The sequence below is a fragment of the Primulina eburnea genome, chromosome 1, assembly GCF_022965805.1.
Source record: "Primulina eburnea isolate SZY01 chromosome 1, ASM2296580v1, whole genome shotgun sequence".
Lineage (NCBI taxonomy): Eukaryota > Viridiplantae > Streptophyta > Magnoliopsida > Lamiales > Gesneriaceae > Primulina > Primulina eburnea.
Genome location: NC_133101.1, coordinates 11,918,852 through 11,944,279, shown reverse-complemented (window position 1 = coordinate 11,944,279; position 25,428 = coordinate 11,918,852). Strand labels below are relative to the sequence as shown.

The following is a 25,428-nucleotide window of genomic DNA, read 5'->3' as shown; positions in this document are numbered from 1 at the left end:
AATCGAACTAAAACGGTTCGGTTATCGGATTAGGCATATGTAAAACCGAAAACCGAAAAACCGAACCGAATTGTTAAAAAACCGAACCGAACCGGCCGATGAACACCCCTACATAGGAGAGGATGAAAATGATGCATATTCCATATGTTAATGGAATGGGAAGCATCATGTGTGAGATGGTGTCTAGTCAACCAGACTTGGCACATTCAATATGCTTGATCTCCAAATTCTTGGCTGACCTTGGGCAGAGTCATTGGGAAAACTTAAAGTGGATATTAAGGTACTAGAAAGACACTTCGAATGTGGGATTGATATTTAAGGATCAGCACAAAAACTCAACACAACCACTCGATAGTTATGTGGACTCAGACTTTTCCGAGAACTTTGATACCAGAAATTCAATAACATGCTATGTTTTCATTCGACTTGGCATTACCATCAGTTGGAAAACTTAAATTCAATAGGTTGTAGCCCTATCAACAATAGATGCAGAGTTCATAACTGTTACAAAGGCTATCAAGGAGGCAATCTAGTTGGAACACCTCATAGCAAAACTTGGAATTCAACAAGAGCAGGTTGTGGTAAAATGTGATAACCAAAGTGTGATACGTTTATCAAAGAACCAAGTAATTTATGAACGTTAAAACGTATTGATGTCAAGTTGCATTATATAAGGGACATTATCTCTGAAAGAGAAATAAAACTTCAAAAAATAACAACGGATGACAACCTCGCAAATACTCTAACTAAGTCACTCTAACGTCCCGAAAATTTAAAGGTCCACGCGAAACCACACGCATGCAATTATAAAATTATTTGTATTTTAATTAAATTGTTTTAATTGCATTAATTATTTAGGTTGTGCATATTTGCATGTTTAAAATATATTTTTCTACATGATTGCATTAAAATGTATTTTTAAAAAGTTATTCGAGTTGCGATCGAGGAACGGAGACCGATGGCTGAAAAATAGAAAATCTTTTTATTAAATAATTGTTTTTAATTATTTAAAATATGAGTGATGCTTTTTCTTATTTTTGAAAATAAGGGGTTTTGAGGTGATTTTATACGCCGAGACGTAATTTTTATCGGTGTTGGATTTTCAACAAAAATACGAACGTTTTGGCAACCTGGCTAATAAATTCACTAACTTTATTAAACAAAATAATTTTTAATATTTTAATTGAGCACTAATGGGTGTAAGTACATTCTTAATAGTCCTAAGCCTAGTTAGTAATTAATTAGTATATATAATATATAAATCACCCAAACCCTACAAAAAAAAAGAGTGCACGCCACTTTTCAGATTATTGACACCCCCAAAACCCTTCAATCACACGGCACACACCTTCATAATTTTGTGAAGAAAAATCGAGAGTTTCAAGGAGGAATTCAAGCCAAAGGTCTTGCCCCTTCTTCGTCGTCAACGTTTATTCGTGCGTTTAATACGCAAAGACTCGCAATATTCTTCCTTCACTCATCATCATACCATATTATGTATTTAATTATGTTTTGCATGAAAAACAAGCGAATTTTTCAAATAATTTCGTTTATGCATCAAAAGAGAAATTTTAAAGCATGTTGTTGATCCAAAAATCATGATTTTTATGTGCATAAGGGGTTGCCATGATTAGGAATTGTTATGGGATGTTTGTACATGTTTTTAAAGGGTCCTAGAACACATGAAAATACTGCACATCATGAAAATAGAAAGCTAGAACCAAAGGGATAAGTTAAACCGGGAGTTTTAGTTTGAGTGCATGTATGGTTCAAGGGTACGGTGATGTGCATGGGCGTTGGGGCTCGGCCAGGGCTCGTTGGGGGCTTGGCCAGGGTCAGGTTCAAAGGCTAGGTAGTGTCCTAGGGTGGCTAGGGTCGAGGGAGGCGGCTGGGGAAGAGTCCACAAGAAGTGGGACTCTCCCCCATGTGTTGTACGCTGTTGGGCTTCGGGAGAAGGGGCAGCGGGGCTAAGGGCGAGTCAGGGTAGGTCCATTAGGGTCCCATGCTGGTGCACGAGAGGTCGAGCTAGGGGCTGGTGCGGCTGGGTCGTATCTGGATCGAGGAAAAAACTGCAAACGTGAAGAAGCACAAGAACGCGCGGGTTATGCTTCTGGTTCAGGAGCTTCGCTGCTGGGTTCTATGGGTTGGGCTGGCCTGGGCTAGGTCTGGGAGTGGTCCAGGGAGAGTTAGGTTCATGAGGGGTCGAGTGGGTAACAGCTGGTAGTGTCCTAGAGGGAGAAGGAGTCCTAGTGCACCAAAACACTCCACCTGCACACACGCATATAACAGGGTCCAGGGTGCAGGAGCTTAAACGCAGGCCAGGCGCTGGTTCTTGGGCTTGGGGCTGGTCAGTAGGGTTCATAGATGAGTGGGCTAGGGTTTGGCTCAAGGTGGCTCGGGCGTGGCTCGAGTAAATTGGGAGATGGCTCGGTGTGTTCAATAACGTGTCAAATTCGAAAATTTAAAAGGCTAAATTTGAATCCATGGGTCCACGGGTGTGGCTCGTGACTTGGAAAAGTAGAATAAATATTAAAAATGTTATGTTAAAAATTTGGGATCTAAATAACGAGTTTTGGATTTATTCGGGATTTAATCGCCGCACGAAACGCTAATTAACAAATTAATTGAAACACCTAGTTTTAAGCTTTATAAAATTATATTTAAGCTTAAATAATTATTAAAAGTCTAATTTTTTAATTTGAGAATTTTATATAAGGTTTGATTTAATTCGGGATTAAAACGCGTTAATACGTCACATTTAAAGATTAATTTCAAAGTCTTCGATTTAAGCTAAATAAAAATATGAGAAAATTCATGTAAGCTTAAAAAATTACTTGGGACATGTTAGAGTCAATGGAATTAGGAAAATGTCAAAAACGTGAAATTTTACGTCAATGGGTAAAACGGTCTTTTTACACATATAAATTAGTAAACGTCATGACAATACTCTGAATGCTGTTTTATACGCTAATATGATTATTTTCTATAGTTATGGATGCTTATGGAATTTTATATGTTAAAATGGTATTTTAAATGTTTATGGGATTTTATATGTTAAAATGATATTTTAAAGGTTTATGGAATTTTATATGTTTATGATTTAATATGTAAAAATGTTATTTTATATGATTTGAGGTTAAAATGTCATTTTAAATATGATCAAATGTTTATTTTAAAAGATTATGAATTTTTATGATAAAACGATAACATTAAAGGAAATGTTGCAAGCTTGTTTTTAAGAGGAAAATGATATTAAATGAATGATTTTTATAAAGTGATGAAAATGAAAAACGTTGAAGGAAGTGAAGTAATTGTGCTAATGAAGATATGAGGATTGAGGATAGGCCAAGGCTCAGCTGACGATCTTATGTCGCTGATGTCATCGCCGTCCAGTACTGTGGTTTCATGTAGACGGATCCATCGACTAATGAGGATATGATTGAGGATAGGCCAAGGCTCAGTTGACGATCTTATGCCGCTGATGTCTCCGTCGTCCAGTACTGTGGTTTCATGTAGATGAATCCATCGACTTTTGAGGATCGAGGAAAGTCACAATTAACGATATGAATTCAATAAATGAAAAGAAAAATGTTTATGATCATGAGGAAATGTTACATGTTATGAAATGAGGAAAATGAAAATGTTGAGTTTTATGTTATGCATATTCGTATGAATATGTTGAGAATATCATGAAATGGTTTACGAAAATGTTTATGAAAAGTTTATGAAAATGTTTACGTTTAAAGTTGATGCATTATTATGAAAATGTTATGTTTAAAATTTATGCATCATGAAAATGTTTACGAAAATGTTATGTTTAAAGTTTATGCATCTTCATGAAAATGATATTTTAAGTACAAGTATTTTTCACTGTTGCATGTGATCTGTATATGTATTACTTGTTATCAAGATTATGGTGTGTTGAGTCTTTAGACTCACTAGGTGTGATTGATGCAGGTGATATTGATTATGATTATGATAATGGAGGTCTTGATGGTTGACTTTGCTGGACTGAAGGTGCACATAACCCGAGGACCGACGCTAGTGTTCCGCACTAGTTATGATTTATGATTTTAAGATTTTGTTGAAGATATTTTATGACTTTTATCATATTTATGAGTGATTTTTGATGGGTTTTAATATGAGCTATACTTTTCAAATAATATTTTTAGATAAAATTTTAGACGATTTTATGATTCGAACTATTTTCCTTTGGTTTTCAAATACTGGTTGGTTGATGTTTTATTTTAAAATAAAGCAAAATATTTATTTTATAGAAATATTTTTATGTATTATTAAGGGTTCGGCCGAATGCTATGTGAGTTTTGAAAAAAAAAATTCTAGCATGTTTTAAGAAAACGATTACGCAGACGTTTCAGTCACGGCCTCATATCAGGTTTAAATATTGTTTGAACTTGATCAATGTAGTGGTTCAGGAATAGTTAATGGTGTAAATGGAGTGTAGCCAAACTTGGAGACAAGGTGGAGATTTGTGAAGGTATGTCTCACAAGTTTGCATCTTGGAAGAACTAAGTATAACTACCAAGTGATTGATTAAGTGCAAGCTAATTGCCAGGGATAAGTGTCCATGAAACTAATCGATGGAAATAACTGCCATAAAAGGGAAAATGGAATGCATGTTGAGGAGACTTTGGGAGAAATTGTCACAAGAGATTACAGATGAAATCGAGAGGCGTAAAAGAGAGATCTGGAAAAAAGCAGATTGTATTCATTGTTCTTGTGTAATATAAGCTTTGCAATTGTAATCCTTGTTCATTAATAAAGAGATTGGTTACCCTTCCATGGATGTAGGAGTATTTCGCTGAACCACGTAAATCTTCTTGCATATTTTCATATTGTTGCACATGTGTGAGAGTGTGATATTGTGTCTGAAGATCACCGATCAGAAAAAGACAAATCGACATTATTCTAGTTCGAAATCTAACAACTACTCTATATAAAAATAACTTACAGTAAACAAATAATAATTTTCAATTTTCTTCGTTTGCCTTTATTTTCTAAAAACTTTGAAAAACATCACTCAATTATTTTTAAAAAACTATACTTGAAAAAAAAATTCAAAAAAAATAAAAAATGTTTCACAAAAATCATATCCGAATGTGTACTTTTGATTTTATTTTTTCACTTGTAAAACACTAAAAATAATTTTAAAGTATTTATCCAAACGCAACCTAAGATGTTCATCTTGGTCTTATTCATGGATTCAGAATATGACTTTGAACTGAATTTTCATACCACGTGCTATCTCTCGTCTTATAGAATCTGTTTGTTTTAACACAATTACATAATATAGGGTGCACCAGTGGCATTGTACAAAAAGTCATTTGAATTTCAATGGCTTAAAGACTCGTATACAGAAACGATGGTGAATGGTTTATCACAACTCAAGTCTCCCTCAAAGTTTTATATTTGAGAAAAAAATCGTCGCTAAATATTAACCGATTTTTTCAAAAAAAATTAGAACTACGACAACGTTTTTTCAAAAACCGTTGTCATTAACCAAATAAAGCACTAAAATTAGAACTACGACAATGGTTTACACAAACAGTTGTCTTTGATCTTTGACAAAACTTATATAGACAACAATTTTGAAATACCGTTGTTGTAGCCTGTGGGGACCCGGGCTCTAACTTTTCTTTGGGATTAAATGGATCATTAATATAAAAAGTGGGTCAAATTTTTGCTTTTACATTAACTCAAATGAAAGCTAACACAAGAAGATTATATATTATTCAACAACATAATATACAACCATAAGATACAAATATGTCTGGTTCCAAACCATCTTCGACAACTAGTAATTAAATACAGTACATGCCAAAGGTACAACTACTAGTCCTTCTGCTAAGCCTGAGATCACCACGCTATGTCCATCTCTCATCCTCTGCGTGACCCAGATCCTGCCCCACCTGTTGTTATGCACACATACAGACATAACAACAGCCGGAAACTCCGGTGAGAACAAATCCCAGTATAAACATGTATACATGCATATAATCAATTAAACATGAAACATATTATCATGAATGACATCATATGCACATGTAATGCAATGCGAATCAAATCATGTCTGAACTCGACTCGACTAGAACTCTAGGGATCCCGTGTGAATAAGACGTCAATGGCTGTCACCTACCCTCCCACTCGGGGTGACTGTACGTCTTATTCCTAGACTTCGGTCTGAGCTGTAACAACTACAATAGGAGTCAGGGCTGCTCCTAAGCTGAGATACACCGAACATCTAGATATTTGACAATGCCTGTCAAATGACTTTCCTATCTTAAATGCAATGACTATCATTCTGTAACAAAGCATGCTCATATTCATATCTGAATATTACAATAATCTTACATGCTTGAATACAATTCTATAATCAAAGCAAAATCATGTAACAAGATTTGAATATAATTCTATAAACAAGTCATAAACATGTTAACATATATACAACAATATTAGTATGTGATTTTGGTTGGGAAACTCAAATAATATCTTATTTGAGTTGTGGCTTCCCAAACAAACATTGCTTATACCTTTCTTGTTGCTAAACCTTTATCGATGTCGAGGTTTCGATGTCGAAGTGAGGTATGATAAATCTGAAATGGCAATGTAGAGATGCATTCTATCAATATACAACTCCAAGCAACTCCTATGTAATCCATATTCAATCTTGGTAACAATTGACGGCATAACGACGTATATTCTTAATACCGGTCAATCCAATCTCAACAAATATCAACATATACCATCCTCAACTCACAATCGAATCATATGCACAAAACCATACTCAAAATCGGTACATCTTATTCCTAAACATGCTGAAATTCATAAGAAATGCATACGACATCCTTTCTTTGTTCTAGTTTCGATTATAAACTCATAATCCTCACTAGAATATCTAAATACAGTCATAATAGCATTTCCCTTACATGAAATTCTTGAAACATGTTAGAACTGAATAAAAAGTGTACCCTTTCAAAGCCTTCGACGCAAGGAACAAGAATCTCAACTCGGATTATAATTGGAATGGCTAAATCTTGAGATATCTACCTTCAAAGCCTTGAAAACTTGAAGAGTTTTGGGAGGAAATCTCGGTTCTTATGTGCTGGAATGAAGAAGACACGAGTCAGTCCACTTCTATATATATACCATGCCATGTGTCAAGCTGAGAACAAAGGTGGATATTTCGGAAGTATCACCGCGGGTGCGGTGTTAACATGAGCGTGGGTGCGCTCATGTTTCGGCAGGGCAACATTTTTCTCATTTCGACGACCGCGGGTGCGGCTCTTGCATTACCGCGGGTGCGGTCTCACCACCGCGGGTGCGGTCCCTGTAGCACCGCGGGTGCGGTGTCGCCACGGAAAAATGGTTCAACTTACTGTCCATGCACCGCAGGTGCGGTGCTTCCTATACCGCGGGTGCGGTGTTGCTTCGGCAGCACAGTCCAAAATTCCACAATTTATAACCGCGGGTGCACTCTTGTTCTGAGCGCGGGTGCAGTCTTGCAAAACCCTCATTTCTCATGTATTTTCTTCCCTCATTGCATTTCATGCATTCTCGTATTCTCTGAATCGTTCGTCAATGAAAACTAATAACCACGAGCCTTACATAGCCCAAAAAAACGTTCATAGACAACGGTTTTTATGTAGACACATCAAAGATAACGGTTTTTGAAAAACCGTTGTATATAAGCGGGTTTTTTTAGGCTACGACAACGGTTTTTGTTAAAACCGTTGTTAAAAGAAAAAAACACAATAGTTTTAATAAAAACCGTTGTCGTAGGAGTGTTGTTGATGATATATTTTCTTGTAGTGTTCCTATTGATCTTCATTTAGAATTGGACAAATGAGTGCGAGATATATGAAAATGACAATTGAGTTTGAAATACTCTATAAAAAGGGAGGAGCTGATGAACTTATTGTTTACACGAATAGTGATTATGCCGGAGATTTAGAAGATAAAAAGAGCACTTTTGGTGAGATTTGGAAGATAAAAAGAACAATTCAAGATAGTGTTTTGCTTAGTTCATAAGCGATATCATGGTCATTTAAAAAACAACCATAGGCAAGTCTATCTATCACATAAGCGAGTTTATTGCGCAAATTTCTGTACACGCCAAGCAATTTGGTTCACAAGGGTATTGGGCAAGCTGGGACAGAAATAGAGAGTCAATTATTATTGGCTGCGATTGTAGTTATTAATCTTTTTTTTATAAATGAAATGTAAATAGGTTATTTTTTTTTAAAATGGAAACCAAATTAGGACAAAACGAAAAACACGTAACCATGAAGATCTCTTCACTTTACTTTAATTTACATGGAGAAAATATTTTGGTTAAATGCCAATAAAGATAAAATATTTTTTTTATGCAAAAACAAACTAAACTTGGGATTCTAGAATTTATTTTTTACTCTTACAAATTCTTAATATATAATATTTTATTGAGTTAAATAAATTATAATATATGTAATAAAATGTTGGGAAGAATATATGTAATAAAATGTTGGGAATTGACATTAACACTAAAAACATTAGGAGATGATTTGTTATAAAATTGTCTATTTTTTTTTAGAAAGTATCATGAGTTAGAGTAAAATGTAGTATGGATATTCTTGACATTTTAAAAATGCTGTATTTTCATTATTTTGTGGATAATATTTATGTAAGATAATATTTGCAGTAAAAAAATATCTATTTTGCGTATTCAGATGTCGTTTGTTTGTTTGTTTTTTTTTTTTTGTGCTTTCTTATAATCTTGGGATTGTGTAAAAACATTGTTCACGTAAATAAACCCAAATCCCACCTCAACCCCATGGATTTGATTTATTCATATGAATGAAAATACCATGGATTGTGTATTAGATTTGCACAACTATCGATCACCCTGACAAAAAACATTCATTTTCCCTCTTTTTTTTAGTGAATCCGACAAAATGTATGGAAGTAAAGGTCGATTGTAGATCGAGTTGTAAAGTAGTTCTCAATCATCACAGGGTGTACATGCTGGTCGGTGTTGCTTGGTTTTCAACTAGATTGTAGCCGATTCGCATGTAATCGGAAATTCTTTCACGAGATTACCGACTGATTGAGGTTTTCAACGGATTTGCAGTTGCGAAATCGAAAAACTTTGACACCTCCAAAGAGCTTTTAAATACACTTTTGATATGTTGTTCACCCATAATATAAATTTTCGTGTCTATCAATTAGGTGACACTCACCTATTGGATGTTTAAGTGAATATGCTTCATCACATTCAATATGTGAATGTCATATCGTTAGTGGCACGAAGATGTACACGATAGATGAACAATATATCAAAACTATCTTATATATAATATAGAATTATCATAGTATATTACACATTCTCCCCTATAATTCAAGTGTCAATCAAATTTCTAATCATTTCATTTAATTATAAACTAGAAGCCCTTAATCTACATATCTGAATTATAATAATAATAATAATAATGACGTTGAAATGATATTATAGTACGCTAAAGTTGTGAACTAAATCTACAAATTTAATAAAAGAGAGGACTAAAATGTGAGTTTTTCTGTTTAAATGAATAGATTCGCAGCGCAATAATAAATTTGAAGCCAAAGACTCTTCAACTGCTGACTTCGCGGACGCACTCTCCCTGCAAATGGCTGCGGAACTGCAACATTTATCTGCAATCAAGGTAGATTCTGTACCTGATTATGCGAATGAACAGTTATATTTTGTCTAATGGGTGAATTGCGGCGATTTTGTGTTGTGGTCAGGGCGCTAAGGTGCTTATGGTGGGAGCCGGCGGCATAGGGTGTGAGCTTCTCAAAACCCTCGCGCTCTCAGGGTTTGAAGATATTCATATCGTGAGTGTACTTTTTCTGCCTCTCCTTGTGTCGTCGTTTAAGTATTTTAATTAATTGGTGATTTCGGCTCTTCTTATACCACTAGGGTTTTAGGAATGCCCATCTGGATGAATTGATTGTTGATTTTGCTTGTAACTTGCACTGTGTAGTGTTTTTTTCGTGGGTTTTTACTTCAGCTACTGTGGCAACGTTTGATGAGTGAGTTCAACAGTTGTTTAAGCTGCTTTGGGATTTAAATTATGGGGTTGGACTTTGGAGTTCTGAATTTGAATGGTTTTTGTTTTGAATTTGGTTTTAGTTTGTCTGTGCTGCTGTGCATTGTTTCAGTTGTTGCAACTTTATGGTGCTTTGATTTTATGCCACCAAATATAGTTTTAAAACTTTGATGGCCATCTAGAATGATTTACTTTACCTTGATGCAGATTGACATGGATACAATTGAAGTGAGCAACCTTAACAGACAATTCTTGTTTCGACAATCACATGTTGGGCAATCAAAAGCTAAAGTAAGTGTCAAATATATTCTATTTCAAGATACCTGCTTTTTTACTGAGCCCTCTTTCCTCATATCGTTTGGCTAAATGTTAAACCAGGTTGCTCGTGATGCTGTCTTGAAATTTAGGCCTCAGATCAACATCACATCGTACCATGCAAATGTAAAGGATCCCGATTTCAATGTTGATTTCTTTAGGCAATTCAATGTTGTTTTGAATGGGCTCGATAATTTAGATGCCCGGCGGCATGTGAACCGCCTTTGCTTGGCCGCTTCCGTTCCATTGATTGAAAGTGGAACTACTGGATTTCTTGGACAGGTGGTGACTTTTTTCCGTGTCAGTTGCCACATATTTTTATCATTAATTCATGTTTCTTATGATCCTCCTCATTTTTTTTCATTTGTGGAAGCAGGTTACTGTTCACGTAAAGGGTAGAACGGAGTGTTATGAATGCCAGGCCAAGCCAGCTCCTAAAACTTACCCTGTTTGTACTATCACAAGCACTCCATCAAAGGTATCAGCACCTGAATGTAAATATATCCTCTTTTCTTGTGAGTTGAGCTGGATTGAATTTTGACATGCATATGGTAACTGTTATGTTTGTATGTGTGAGTACTTGGTATTCATAATTTAGTTACTTACCTAGTAGATGAAGATATAGGATCGGGTTATTGAGTTGATGGTTCATAGTTGAATGTGGATAGTGAATATCTCTGTGAGCTGATTCGTGCTTCTTCTGTACCCATGTCATTACCTTGTTTTATTTTCGAAATTAAAGACCTACAATTGTTACACATACTCTGCATATTATATGACACCGTGTCGACTTGAGGACTGTTATAATTTTGATGATACCATTATACCAATGATTGTAATTATTTGAAAGAGTCCCGGGCCCTTGAATTGTTCCTTATAGTCTTTCACATTTCATATGTTAAAAGTATTTTGCTGTGATACTGACTGCTATTGTTGCAGTTTGTTCATTGTATTGTTTGGGCAAAGGAACTGCTTTTTGCTAAGTTATTTGGGGATAAAAATCGAGAAAATGATTTGAATGTTCGTTCAAGTGATGCCTCCGTTTCGTCAGAACAAATAGAAGATGTTTTTGAGCTCAAAGTGGATGAAAATGTTGAAAAATATGCAAGGAGAATATATGATCATGTTTTTGGCTATAACATTGAGGTAGCTCTGTCCAATGAAGAGACATGGAAAAATCGTAACAGGCCAAGGCCTATTTATAGCAAAGATGTTATACCAGCTGAACTGATTGGTCAGAATGGAAATCTGGAGAATAATTCTGTTCTCAAAGATACTTCATCATTATCTGCAATGGCGTCTCTAGGTCTGAAAAATCCACAAGATCTTTGGAGCTTAAAGGAAAGCTCGAAAGTTTTTTTGGAGGCTCTAAGATTATTCTTTGCAAAGCGAGAAAAGGTTTGAGACAAGTAAAAATTTATGTGATTATATCTGTTTATACATTTTCTTCATTTTCGGCATGTCAAAAAATTTCATATCTCCAGGAGATTGGTAACATGATTTTCGATAAAGACGATCAATTAGCAGTAGAATTTGTTACTGCTGCTGCAAATATCAGAGCTTCTTCATTTGGCATCCCGTTGCATAGCCTCTTTGAGGCTAAAGGTATTGCTGGTAATATTGTGCATGCTGTTGCCACAACAAATGCCATCATTGCTGGGTTGATTGTGATTGAGGCTGTTAAGGTGCTGCAAAATGATACTAAAAGCTACAGGTGGGTTATATTTATTGTATCACCATGTGCTTCATGTATTCCCTAGTCAGTCATATTTAAGGTTTTTTGCATAGCGGATGCTGGTCGGCAAATGCACAATATTCTCACGCTAGACAGCTCTGCATTTTCTCCTCTGTTTTTTTTCTCTTTTGTTCCAGATTTCAGGGGAATAATTCCCTAACAATACTCACTGCCATTTTGATAACAGTAGGAATCTTCTGAGGAACTATGTTGCTCAAATGAGATTGACTTGAATTAGCTTTCTTTTCTTAATACAGATCATGACACTAATACTTTATTATATTAATTTTGTTTTACTTTCTAACAGGATCTTGTGTGTGTAGGATGACTTATTGTCTTGAACATCCTTCAAGAAAAATGCTTCTTATGCCAGTTGAGCCTTTTGAGCCAAACAAGTCGTGCTATGTCTGTTCCAAGGTTTGTCGGCGCTTTCTTTCTCCCCTCAAATTTATCAGTGTTGCGTGGAATTGGTATTATTTTGAGTCTTTTACTAGAGACAGTAGATTCACGTTTGACAATTTCATTCTAATCCCACTATATCTTTGCAATTAGACACCTTTGACTCTTGTGGTAAATACACATCGATCAAAGTTGAGGGACATAGTTGACAAGATTGTGAAAGCAAAGCTTGGCATGAATTTTCCTTTGATCATGCATGGTTCATTGCTTCTGTATGAGGTTGGTGAAGATCTTGAGGAAGACGAGGTTGCTAATTACGCAGCTAACCTTGAAAAGGTGGATCGCCTCAACTTTCACACACACACATGTGTGTGTATATATATATATATATATATATATGAAAGTAGCTTCAAAATACATGTATATAATTGTGTTATTTTCGATTTGATCCCATTTTTTTTTTGGCAATGATGGTGTTACACTTAGCTTGTGCATCTTCTTTAGGTACTGGCTAAACTTCCTTCTCCGGTCACTGGTGGAACAACGCTGACAGTTGAGGATCTACAGCAAGAGCTTAAATGTAGCATAAATGTCGAGCATAGGTTTGTTTCATGATACAGCGTCCTGTTCAGTATTTCACAACTTGTTTTTCTCTACTACCCAAAGCGTCTTTCCCCAACTTTCTAGATGCCTGACATTACATCATACTTGTTCTACACTTCTACTTTTAAGATGTCACTCTTTCAATAGACTTTAGTGACTGGTTTAATTCTATGTCGGGTCTGATTGTTTGGACTCATAAAGCAAATTGAATTTAAGTATTCATATAAGCTCAATACCAGTTCATTTTTTTTTTTGACTGCCAACTGCCTTCATTTTGAATTGTCAAGGTTAACATCTATGTACAAAATATTGCATCCCCTGAATCAAAGGGTGTTCGGTCTGCATGGTTCCTAACGTAATTGCAGTATCCAAAATTAATACCTTCTCTATGTCCTTCAGATTGGACATATAATGAGACAAATTTCTGCCTTTATTTCTTCTTTCTCCATTTTTCCTCGTGTTTCTTTTATTCTGATTTTTCTGAATCAGTGTGTGAATCCATATCAGGTGCTTCACTTTGTTATACAAAGTTTATTTGTGTTTTTGATTTCACATTCTGTTTGGTACTGGTTTTTTATCCCCATTTGCCCTGCTGCTTAAATGTGTCAATTTGGGAAAAAAAAATTTGACTGTGGACATGCAATTTATTTATTTTTCAGGGAGGAATTTGACGAGGAGAAAGAACCTGATGAGATGATTCTCTCTGGGTGGACACAACCTCCATCAGAAGAATATAACGACAAGACTGCGGTTGACAATGGTGCAAGCTCATCCGCTGTACCTGTAGCTACCTTTCTTGGAACTGAAGAAGATGAATTACAGATTATCCCAACACAAATTGGAAACAAAAGAAAGCTATCCGACATATCTGGTTATTCTCTTTCAGATCAATCATCTGTTACCATTGAAACAAAATTTAAAAGAAAAGTGGAAGAAATCGATGATACTGACGATCTTGTCATGCTCGATGAAGGGGTATCCGACTCGAGCAAGAAGAAGAGGGAGCAGTAGGCACTTCTACTTTAGATTTGTTTTAAATAGCGTATCTCACCCTAGCTTTGTAGAATACAGAGAATTGGTGATTCTTTTGGTGCTTTTATGGTGCCTCCTCCAGTTTTAAAACACAAGCTATGATTACTGGGCTCTGGATCTGTTATCCTCCCCTCGTTTTTGTTATGTATCCTAACTCAGAAGGATAGGTAGGATCAACCATGTAACTTATGATTGTTAGGGTCTGTGAATGAAGGAACTTGGAATTTAGGTAAAGAAGCACGGTTCTGTTGGCACTGTCGATTTTATGCTCTAGGCTACCTGCTTTCAATTTCTCACTTTTCAGGCTCTCATTGTCTTGTAAACTCTCTTTATGAATTTTGTCGTTATATTGTATATTTCCGCCTACCTAGATCTTCAAAACATGCAATCTGAAAAGTTTGTTTCAAAGGAAGAGATCAGAATCAAAAGAAATATCATTGGATTAAACGAAGTGATATTATCAAGAGACAAATGAAAAATTCATGAAATGGCACTTGCACGCATGCTTTCATCATCGGTGTTCTGAGAGCTACATATTGAGATATTAAACTACACATGCCTTTATCACCGTATCCGATTTAAATCGGGCAGAAATTATGTTCGATTTTTTTTCTTTCAATTTACGATTTAACCTAGCCCTTTGGCATGACCTCAATTTTTATTCCACTCCAGCCATTCATCCCAAGAACCCAAACCTATGTAAGGAAGGATGCATTCACTCGGACATCCACGAATCTATGAGCTTATTTTGTTCCATCTAGATGTGCACAATATGATTCTTCCCTTGGCATTTGAGTTTTCTTCTCTTCTCATAAGTCTTCGTCGGGTAGCCACGCCGAAAAACATTTCCGACGTCCCATTCACTAGTATGTTGTTTCATGTGTATGTATAGGTGTTGGGACCTCGGAGCTTGGTCACGACTCAAAGAGGATATATGTAATTTTATATCGTTAGTACCAACATTTAATTAGTAAATTCAAAATTCATTAAATGAATGATTCCAAACTTATTATAATCTTGATCGATGATCCGAGAACGCCGTTGTACCAAAGATACAAGTCTTGTTCATATAATGAAAATTGAAAATTTCGAAGGTCAAAATTTTCAATTACCATATTGAGCAGCTGTCAGTTTTAGTGAATTCCTTCACAAAACATACAATTTCACTCTCCTTCCTTATTTAGAAATAATGCTAACTTTCATTTCTTCCATCCTATGGAATCGGCCCATAAACTCTTTTATACGCTTTATGTTTGATATATATCAAACTATAGTCGCCAAATTTCAACCCCTTGAACTTTGACATTTTCAACAAGAACACAAAATCCGATACTTGTGTGACCATCAATAGTTCAGGAATACAGCTAGCTGTGGGTTCACATCTATATGTGATTCAGAATAACATTTATTCTTATTCGAGTTTACCCTAGTTAATCACATTCTTTTCATCAACTCTTGATCAAGAATGCCAGAACTCATTTCTGATTGCACCCGTCGGATCATGGTAAGAGCGTCTAGTAGCATCGCCCCATTATCCCTTAGGTATCATTGATAGTGCCTGCAAGAACCTTTAGTTATGGTTAGCGTACAGTACGGTCCTTTCAATACATATATCCCGATCGAATCTGCAACCATTGGTATATTGAGAGTTGCATATGAATTCGATAACGATGCGATTTATCTGTGAGTACTAATAGTGGCATGATATGTGCAACTAGGAAAACACATCTCCCTAAAGCACATTTCTTGCTCTGGCCATAGACTCTTTGCACTATTAACTCATTAGATCATATATGATATCTTCATCTATAGGTGAACAGTGAATTCTAGACTACAATGCATTTGCTCCTAAGTATTTCGAAACTACACCTAACATGGCCACTTGATGACCCTCGATGGAGTTGGTAAACGGATCAAAGTGCATGCTAGTACGTATAACCCATGCATTGTCTTGGATCAAAGGACTAATGTTGTACAAACATAACTGCAGACTATTCCACTCGATAAGTGAGAACCAATTGGACAGTCCGAGAGAAGGTTGTTCGATGAATCATCATATGATCAACCATCCGTGTGAATGGGCACCACCATGCTTTGCCAATGAAATATGACGTTTACATAACAGATGCTAGTCTCGAGCTCGAGCGACCTTTATCCTTGTTTTAGGCGACTAGTTCCACTAAGAACCTGTTTATAATATACGATACACTTCCTAATGAGTTTTATGATCTTACGTTGCGACGCATACCTCATGGTACCTACCTATTGTATTTTCAAAGACTTTATCTATGCAGCTTGCATGAGCATACAGATAAAGTATAATGTCATCATCGAATGAAATTGTAAAATATTATTAAAGTAAAGATTGTTTTACATTAGAGTCAATAAAAGCTCAAGCCACAAGTTGGCTTGCCGTACACCTACTCTAATAAATTATCGGATATTTCCATTTTCAACCCGTCAAGGGCTTTCCATGTATGGATTTGTCATTATCTAAGATATCGGTGATTCCCTGGCCTTCTATTTTAATTGTTTTCTGCAGATGAGTAGGAGTAGGTGTTGAAGCCATTGTCCTATGTATTTGGCAGTTAGTATCTCTAGATTTTTGTGGCTCTCAAATTTGGAAAGGCTGCTTGCTTGCTTACGATAGATTAGATGCGAACAAGCTTTTTCTAGAAGTTTTGGTTTTTAGCTCATAAAGCATAATGAACGCTGACACGCTGTGTCTAAATTTTTGCTTTCATCTATTCTTAGGATAAAGCCCGTCTATCTTCTTGTTGATGTTTCTTATCCTTTTACTGGAAAAACAGAGTTCTTCATTTATAAAGATGAACGATTCTTATCCCAGAGCTTTGGCCTTGATTCTAATAATATGTACCGTCATTTTTGGGATCTTGCCCTTTTGGTTCACTAATTTATCATCTATAAACTCCCATTGATTATCAGTCACTATTAAGTGATAGTCAAAGCCAGCAGCAGACCAAGATACGTGGTGGGCTGCCGCAGTAAAGCAAATAAAGAGTGTTGGAAATTTGAATCAAATTTAGAATTTGAATGAAAGTTATGACTCATGAATGTGGAAGTGTCTTTTGGCTCTCCACATTCTTGAGTTGGTTGTGGCTCATTATTGTGGAGTGTCTTTTGAACTTCCACGTTCTTGAGTTACTTGAAGACTTTTGGTTTTTCATATTCTTGATTTAATGGGAAGATTAATTGAGTTAATTAATCTTACATGACTCTTGGTGTGCATTTTGGGGCTTATAAATAGTGTACTCATTTCATGTACATGAAAATCCTTTCTCTTTCAAGTATTCTCTTGCATTTCATATTGTTAGCTTTTCATTTGGCCTCCGTTAAATCTCGGTGATAAAGTAAATGTACGTTTTCAGTTCGCCGTAGTAGTGTCTCGTGCTAAGTCACTACTGGTTGTTCCGTTGTATCCTAAGAAACATACGTCAAAGACGATCCTCGAAGCACATACAGGAGGGGACGAATCTGTTTTAAGGACATTGTACTTTGTACAGCCCTCGGTTTGGTTTACTTCATTTATATCATTTATCTACTGTTTTACTTCACTATATTTTCGCTGGTTTTCTTTGCCAATACCTTTCTGTACTTTACCATTTGATATATTGTGCAACAAACTTAAAACAGATTACTCATTACGTGGTTTGTTTCAGATATGGCTACTGAAACCAGCGTGTAAAGGGAAACTGGTTATGTTGTGTAACGCCCAAATTCGACGACTGTCTCAAGACGAGTCTTTTCAGCATGCTTATGTCCTCTGTAACGCCCCGAAAATTTAAAGGTCCATGCGAACCACATGCATTTGAATTATTAAATTCTCCTGTATTTTAATTAAATATTTTAATTGCATGATTAATTATGTTGTGCATATTTACATGTTTAAAATATATTTTCCTAAATTGTTGCATAAAAATGTATTTTTAAAGGTGATTCGAGTTGCGATCGAGGAACGGAGACTGATGGTTGAAAAATAGAAAATGTTTTTATTGGTTAATTTTTTTTAATTATTTAAAATAAGGGTGATTTTATATGCCGAGACGTAAATTTTATCGGTGTTGGATTTTCAACAAAAATACGAACGTTTGGCAACCCGGCTATTTAATTCACAAACTTTATTAAATAAATTAATTTTTATTATTTAATTAAAGATTAATGGGCCTAATTTGTATGCTTATTGGGCCTAAGCCATGTTTAGTGAATTAATTAGTATATAATACTCAAAACCCTCCCCATTATCACACAATTCCCACGCCTCTTTTCTGAATTTTTCTCTCCCAAAAACACTTTCAAATACACGGCACACACCTACAATATTTTGGAAGGAAAATTCAAAGGTTGCAAGGTAGAATCAAGCCAAGGTCTTGCTTCGTTTTTCATCGTCAACGGTTTTTCGTGCGTTTAAAACGCAAAAGCACGCCATACATCTCCTTTTCTCATCTATCACATCGTATTATCGTTTTAAATATCGTGTGCATGGAAAGCATGAATTTCTTATGATTATTTTCGGAATATTGCACTTACATGTATTAAATTCATGAATTTTGATCCAAAAATCATGTTTTTATATTGTAGAAGGGGCTGCCATGATTAGGATAGGTTTGAGGGGTGTTTTTACATGTTTTAAAGAGTCCTAAAACACACTAAAAACGTTGCAAATTAAAAAGGAACAAAGCTGGAAAAACTGAGAAAAGAAAAAGCTGTGGGTCTTCTTACGGCTGGCATAGGTTCAAGGTTTGGTTTTTTTTCATGGGGGCAAGTGGGCTCGTCCAGGGCTGGCTGGGGCTCGAGGAGGGTATTGGGTGAGGGCCTGGTAGAGTCCTACTAGGCTAGGACTCGCGCAGCAGAGCTGGGGAAGAGTCCTCGCTGGTTAGGAAACTTCTCGAGGGTGTATTTTTGTTTGGCCGAGAGTTTAAGAGGCTGCAGCTTGGTAGGGGCTGGGCTAGGTGGTCTGGGTGATGGCTTGGGACGGACCAGAGAGGGATAGGAAGGGTCAGGGCTCGTGGTGGCTCGAGCAAGATTCCAGGAGAAGCAACACACTCACGCACGCAAGAAGCAAAGGGACGCGCAGGTGGTTTACTGGTTACAGAAGCTTTGTGCGTGGGTTAGGGGCTCGGGGCTGGTCTGGGTCGAGTCTGGGCGTGGTCCAGGGTTGGTGAGGGTCCTAGGTGATCTTTGGTTAGGAGGCTAGAGGAGTCCTAGTTGGCTAGGAGTCTTGGTAAGGTGTTAAGAGTCACACACAACACATACAGATTTTGGGTCGACTTTCAGCAAGTTTTTGAGTGGGTTAGGGTCATGTTATTTGGGCTGGGCTTGTACAGTAGGGTCCCTAGATGGGTTGGCTAGGTTTTGGTTTAAGGTGGCTCGGGCGTGGCTCGAATAAATTGGGAGATGGCTCTGTATGTTCGTCAATGTGTCAAAAACGAGATTTTAATAACTAAAATTGAATCCATGGGTCCACGGGTGTGGCTCATGACTTGAAAGTGTATAATAAATATTAAAAATGTTACGTTTAAAATTTGGGATCAAAATAACGAGTTTTGGATTTAATCAGGATTTAATCGCCGCAAGAAACGATAATTAACGAATTAATTAAAAAGCATAGTTTTAAGCTTCATAAAATTATGTTTAAGCTTAAATAATTATTAGAAGTCTAATTTTTTAATTTGGGAATTTTATATTAAAGTTTGGTTTAATTCGGGATTAAAATGCAGTAATACGTCTTATTTAAATATTAATTTAAAAGTCCACGATTTATGCTAAATAAAAATATGAAAAAATTCATGTAAGCTTAAATAATTATTTGTGACATGTTAGAGTCAAGAAATAAAAAAAAAGTCAATTATGTAAAATGTCAAGTTCGGGGGTAAAACGGTCTTTTACACCAAAAATTAATAAACGTCATGGCAGTGCCTTAAATGCTGTTTTTATGATATTATGATTATTTTCAAATTTTTATGAAATGTTCATGATTAAAATATGATTTTTAAATGTCTATGAGATTTTTATGAATTAAGGAAGACATTTAAAAGACACGTTGCATGCTTGGTTTCAAAAACAAAAATGTTATGTTATGCATGATTTTTATAAAGTGATGGGAATGTAAATGTTGAAGGAAGTGAAGTAATTGTGACTAATTCGTTAACGATGGAGATGTCGTGAGGGTGACGGTCCCAGTGGGAGCCCGACGATCGTATTTTCATCATTACGAATATGTGGCAACGGTTTTGTGGTAACGGTAAGAATGTGAATACCGTGAGGGGAAAAAGCCCCAGAGAGAACCCATTTGTGGGAAAAGGCCCTCGAGAGAACCCCGACGATCATATTTCTATTCGATCAGGATAGGCCAGGGCCCAGTATACCGGTGAGAGTGTTGCTGGTGTCCCCCGCCGCCCAGTACTGCGATTTCATGTAGATGGATCCATCGATTTTTCATTTTCATGTCATGTCAGGAAAGTCACAATTAACGATCTGAATTCAACAAAGGAAAAAGAAAAGGAAAAGGAAAATGTTCATGATCTTGTTAAAGGTTTTATGTCATGTCATGTTGAGAAAAAATGAAATTCATGTTTGTATGTCATGAAAATGTTTATGCTTGAAGTTGATGCATCATTATGAAAATGTTTCTATTTAAAGTTTATGCATCAAGAAAATATATATGAAAGTCGTCATGTTTGAAGTTTATGCATCTTCATGAAAACGATATTTTAAGTACAAGTATTTTTCACTGTTATATGTTGACTGTATTACGTATTATTTTTATTAAGATTATGGTGTGTTGAGTCTTTAGACTCACTAGGTGTGATGGATGCATGTGAGGTTGAGGGAGGTCTTGACGGATGATTTGGCTGGAGTGATGGCGCACACAACCCGAGGACCAACGCTTCTACTTTTTCCGCCTTTACGATTTATGACTCATGATTTATGTTAAAGATTTTTAAGACTATTTATTTATGCTTTTTGGGAGATTTTTGAGAGGTTTAGTATGGGCTATACTTTTCAAATTTATTGTTTTTTTTAGGTTTGGTAAAACAGTTGATGATTTCATTTTATGACTATTGCACTTGATTTTCAAAATGCTAGATGGTTGGTATATTATTGTAAGGGGTAACATATTTTCATGGGGAAAATGTTTATTGAATGTAAAAAAAAAATTATAGTACTTTTAAAGCAATAAAAAGGGCAGACATTTCATCCTCACTCACACGCACTCTAAGAAACTTCTCAGGGGGTCACCCATCACAAAATTGCCCTAAGTCAAGCATGCTTAACTTTGGAGTTCTTATGTGATAAGCTACCGAAAAGAAGATGCACCTTCTTGATATGAGTAGTACATATCAAATCTTTTAAGCCTTCTTCAACTGTACACTCCATTACATTGAACAGTCTCAGAATCCCTCTCATTCTGGTGTGAGATCGGTTCATTCATGTTCCCTCCACGTAGAAACATGTCAGGAGCCGCTCATTGTCCATGCAACCTCATTGCACCGGCGATCACCCCCTGCCCTCTTCGGCCCCGGGCCTCACATGTTGTCCCTACTGTGTCTCAAGTTGTCCCTCATGTTACCCCACGTGTTGCTGCGGTTGCTGTCCCAGCCAGTCATGGTGAAAGCCTGAAAATTTCACTGGTGTGGACTTCAAAAGGTGGCAACAGAAGATGCTGAACCTGACTAGATTCTTGTCTGAGGATGCTCCTAATTTCACAGAGGGTGAGGGAGATGTTGAATCCGTCAGTGCACTGGAGGCTTGGAATCATTCCGATTTCCTATGCCGAAATCATGTGCTGAATGGATTGACAGACTCGCTGTACAATGTGTACTGCGAAAAGAAAACAACCAAAGAGCTTTGGGAATCCCTTCACAGAAATTACAAAACCGAGGATGCCGGGGCCACGAAGTTTCTTGTTGGCCGCTTTCTGGACTTTAAAATGGTGGATTCAAAGCTGGTTATCAGCCAAATTCAAAAACTCCAAGTGATTCTTCACGAGATTCACGGTGAGGGCATGACTTTGAGCGAATCATTCCAAGTTGCTGTTATTGTTGAGAAGCTACCACCAGTTTGGAAGGATTTCAAAAACTACTTGAAGCACAAGCGAAAGGATATGAATGTCGAAGAGCTCGTTGTTCGACTTCACATCGAGGAAGACAACAAGAGTTCGGAAAGACGATTGTTTTCTCATGTTGCCACTAAGGCAAATGTTGTCGAGCATGGTCAAAGCTCGAAAAAGAGAAACTTCTCTCCATCCAACAAAAAGTTGAAACTCAGACCCAAGGGAGGCGTTTCAAAGAAGAAGTCCTCTGGAAAATTCTATAACTGTGATGGCATGGGTCACAAGGTATCTGAATATAAGAAGCCAAAGAGAAATCGAGAGGTGAATATGGTGTAGAAAATATCTCAAGAGGGTTCAAACATGAATCTATGTGTTGTAATCTCTGAAATTAATCTGGTGGGTTCAAACCCAAGGGAGTGGTGGATCGACACTGGTGTCACTCGCCATGTTTGCTACTCTTGAGGAATCTATGAATGGGAAAAAGCTATTCATGGGAAATTCCGCCACTTCTGATATCAAGGGGCAAGGAAAAGTTGTCCTAAAGATGACATCTGAAAAAAAACTGTTGGAAACTTAATTCCGGCGTTTGACAAAAGACTCAACTGAATTCAGCAACTAAAAGCTACCAACTGATCGACTTAACTGAACCTAGCTTAACTGATATTTCAGCAGATATTCTCGCCAGTTCATTCTCGCCAACTGATTTGTTATCAGCTGATCTTTCAGCTGTACACGTCATAAAGTGAAAACGACAACCGACAAATAGTACAGTCTTCTGAGAACTGGTAGTGGATCGCCGCATTTCAGAAGTTGCAGTGTACGATCTATCAGGGAATATTGACGTGGCAAACAACGGCTGTTATTCAAATAAATGTTACCGTTGACAGAAGCCTATAAATAGTCGAAGAGAGCAGCTGAAGAACTACCGATTCTGAACTACTCATTTTACTTGCTGTTACTCTGCGAAAATATTCTCTCAACTTCGTCAAATCAAAGCTCAAGCTTATCAGTTTTATCAGTAGCATTCAGGCTACGTTTTGAGCTAGAAAAAGCACTTTGTAATCTTTGATAAATTGTACAAGTTGTGCTAAGATCAGTTGTGATCTGTAAAAGAGTTGTTAACTAAGAGTTTCAGTTTTGGCAATAGATAAGTCCAAACTGAAGTGGGTCAGTACACGTTATTGTATTTGATCAAAGTCTTTTAGTGAATATCCTATCTTTGTGATAGAAGGGGTGACGTAGGAGTTATTCAAGTCTCCGAACATCCAGAAACATTTCCTGTGTTATTTACTTTCAGTTATTCATTCTATCTTTCAGTCAGTTAGTTTTCCGCAACTGTTTTATTCAGTTTAACTGATTGTTATCGACCGACGAGATACTTGAGTCAGTTTGTAATCAAAACTGTACCCAACCTTTCGAAGAAGTTTTAATCTAGCAAGTGTTTATTCAACCCCCCCTTCTAAACACTTTCACGTTGAGTTAACCGATCCTATCAAAAACTGCCTTTGAACAATGTGTTGTATGTACCGGACATCCGTAAGAACTTAGTGTCCGGGTCGCTTCTTAACAAGCATGGTTTCCGCATTGTCTTCGAGTCAGATAAGGTGGTTTTGTCGAGAAGTGGAATGCTTGTTGGCAAATGGTATGTTTGTAATGGTTTATTCAAACTCAATGTAATGACTATTAAGCCTGTGATGAATAAAGTTAATACTTTTGCTTACTTGCTTGAATCTTCTTGTTTATGGCAGGTAGACTTGGACACATTAATTACGATACAATTCGTAGACTAATTAACATGAAAAGCATTGATGCATTCCAAATTGATAAAACAACACAAATGTGAAACTTGTATTGAGGCAAAACTAACAATATCATCTTTTCGAACTATTGAAAGAAATATTGAACCACTTGATCTAATTCACAGTGATATATGTGATCTAGAAAGTGTGTAAACTCGTTGTGGAAATAAATACTTCATCATTTTTGTTGACGATAGCACAAAATTTTGTTATGTGTATCTTCTTAAAAGTAAGGATGAAGCTATTGACAACTGTGTATACATTAAAAATACTGCAAATGGATATGTCATTTTATGTCTTTACGTAGATGACATACTTATCATTGGTAGTAATGATAAGATGATCAAATCCACCAAGAAGTTATTGAACTCAAGATTTGACATGAAAGATTTGGGCTTAGCCGATGTAATTCTTGGAATTAAAATCCATAGAACATCAGAAGGGCTAGTCCTAAGTCAGTCACATTATGTTGACAAAATACTTGAGAAATTCAATAATGATGACTCTGCATTGGCTAGGACCCCGATAGATACCAGTCAGCATCTATCAAAGAATCGAGGTGAGAGTATGTCTCAATTAGAATACTCTAGAGTCCTTGGAAGTATGATGTACTTAATGAGTTTTACAAAACCAGACATAGCTTATGTAGTAAGCAAATTAAGTAGATTCACGAGTAATCCAGGAGTTGAACACTAGAAAGCAATTATCAGATTGCTAAGATACTTAAGGTTCACTCGTGATCATGGGCTGCACTATACCAGATATCATGGTTTTATCACTAGTAGAAAAATTGCTTTTTACTTCGCGTATTCAATGAAGTAATATGGTAGTTAATTGCCGACGTATATGGACGTGAAGTAATAGATGTATCTTTTACTTCGCACAATAACCGAAGTTGTATGTTTGAAAATACTGAAGTCTTTGGCCGGTTTTCGAAGGAAAACCGGTCCAGAATTGGACCGATGGCGAAGTAAGAAATGTGTTTTACTTCATCGATTATTGTAAATAATGAAGTAATATATTATATATAACTTCGTCTTAATTATTATTTAGCGAAGTAGTTTATATTATTTTACGTCAGTATTAACAATAATCGACGAAGTAATTCATCTGAAAGACTTCGTAGTTATGTATTTTGATGAGGTAATAGACACAAAAAACTTCACAATTTATCCTATTTGTCGAAGTAAATATTATCTATAACTTCAGCATTTATCATATTTGTTGAAGTATTTTATATTATGTTACTTCACAAATTGCATTTAGTGACGAAGTAAGTGGTTCGAAAGACTTCAGTAATTTGTGTTTTGGTGGAGTAATTGCGCAAAACAACTTCGTTTTTACAGAACAATGTTGAAGTAAATTAATTCTATCACTTCGTCTGAT

The 25,428-nt window shown here is 36.3% G+C and overlaps 1 protein-coding gene across 1 annotated transcript; it reads left to right on the top strand.

Moving 5' to 3' along the window:
* Nucleotides 1-9,566: 9,566 nt before the first annotated feature.
* Nucleotides 9,567-14,531, top strand: LOC140827814 (SUMO-activating enzyme subunit 2-like). Its single transcript, XM_073190666.1, has 11 exons — nucleotides 9,567-9,698; nucleotides 9,781-9,870; nucleotides 10,293-10,376; nucleotides 10,464-10,682; nucleotides 10,777-10,878; nucleotides 11,340-11,798; nucleotides 11,885-12,114; nucleotides 12,459-12,552; nucleotides 12,688-12,870; nucleotides 13,039-13,136; nucleotides 13,797-14,531. Exons 1-11 carry the CDS (start codon nucleotides 9,663-9,665, stop codon nucleotides 14,146-14,148), a joined length of 1,947 nt encoding a protein of 648 aa, XP_073046767.1. The 5' UTR covers nucleotides 9,567-9,662; the 3' UTR covers nucleotides 14,149-14,531.
* The last annotated feature ends 10,897 nt before the right edge of the window (nucleotides 14,532-25,428 follow it).

Bases quoted from the DNA above. Each gene is read 5' to 3' on its own strand.
- LOC140827814 (XM_073190666.1), top strand. From the start codon at position 9,663: ATGGCTGCGGAACTGCAACATTTATCTGCAATCAAG. The intron at 11,799-11,884 runs GTTTGAGACAAG...TCATATCTCCAG, and splicing joins TCTTTGCAAAGCGAGAAAAG to GAGATTGGTAACATGATTTT. The intron at 12,553-12,687 runs GTTTGTCGGCGC...CTTTGCAATTAG, and splicing joins CGTGCTATGTCTGTTCCAAG to ACACCTTTGACTCTTGTGGT.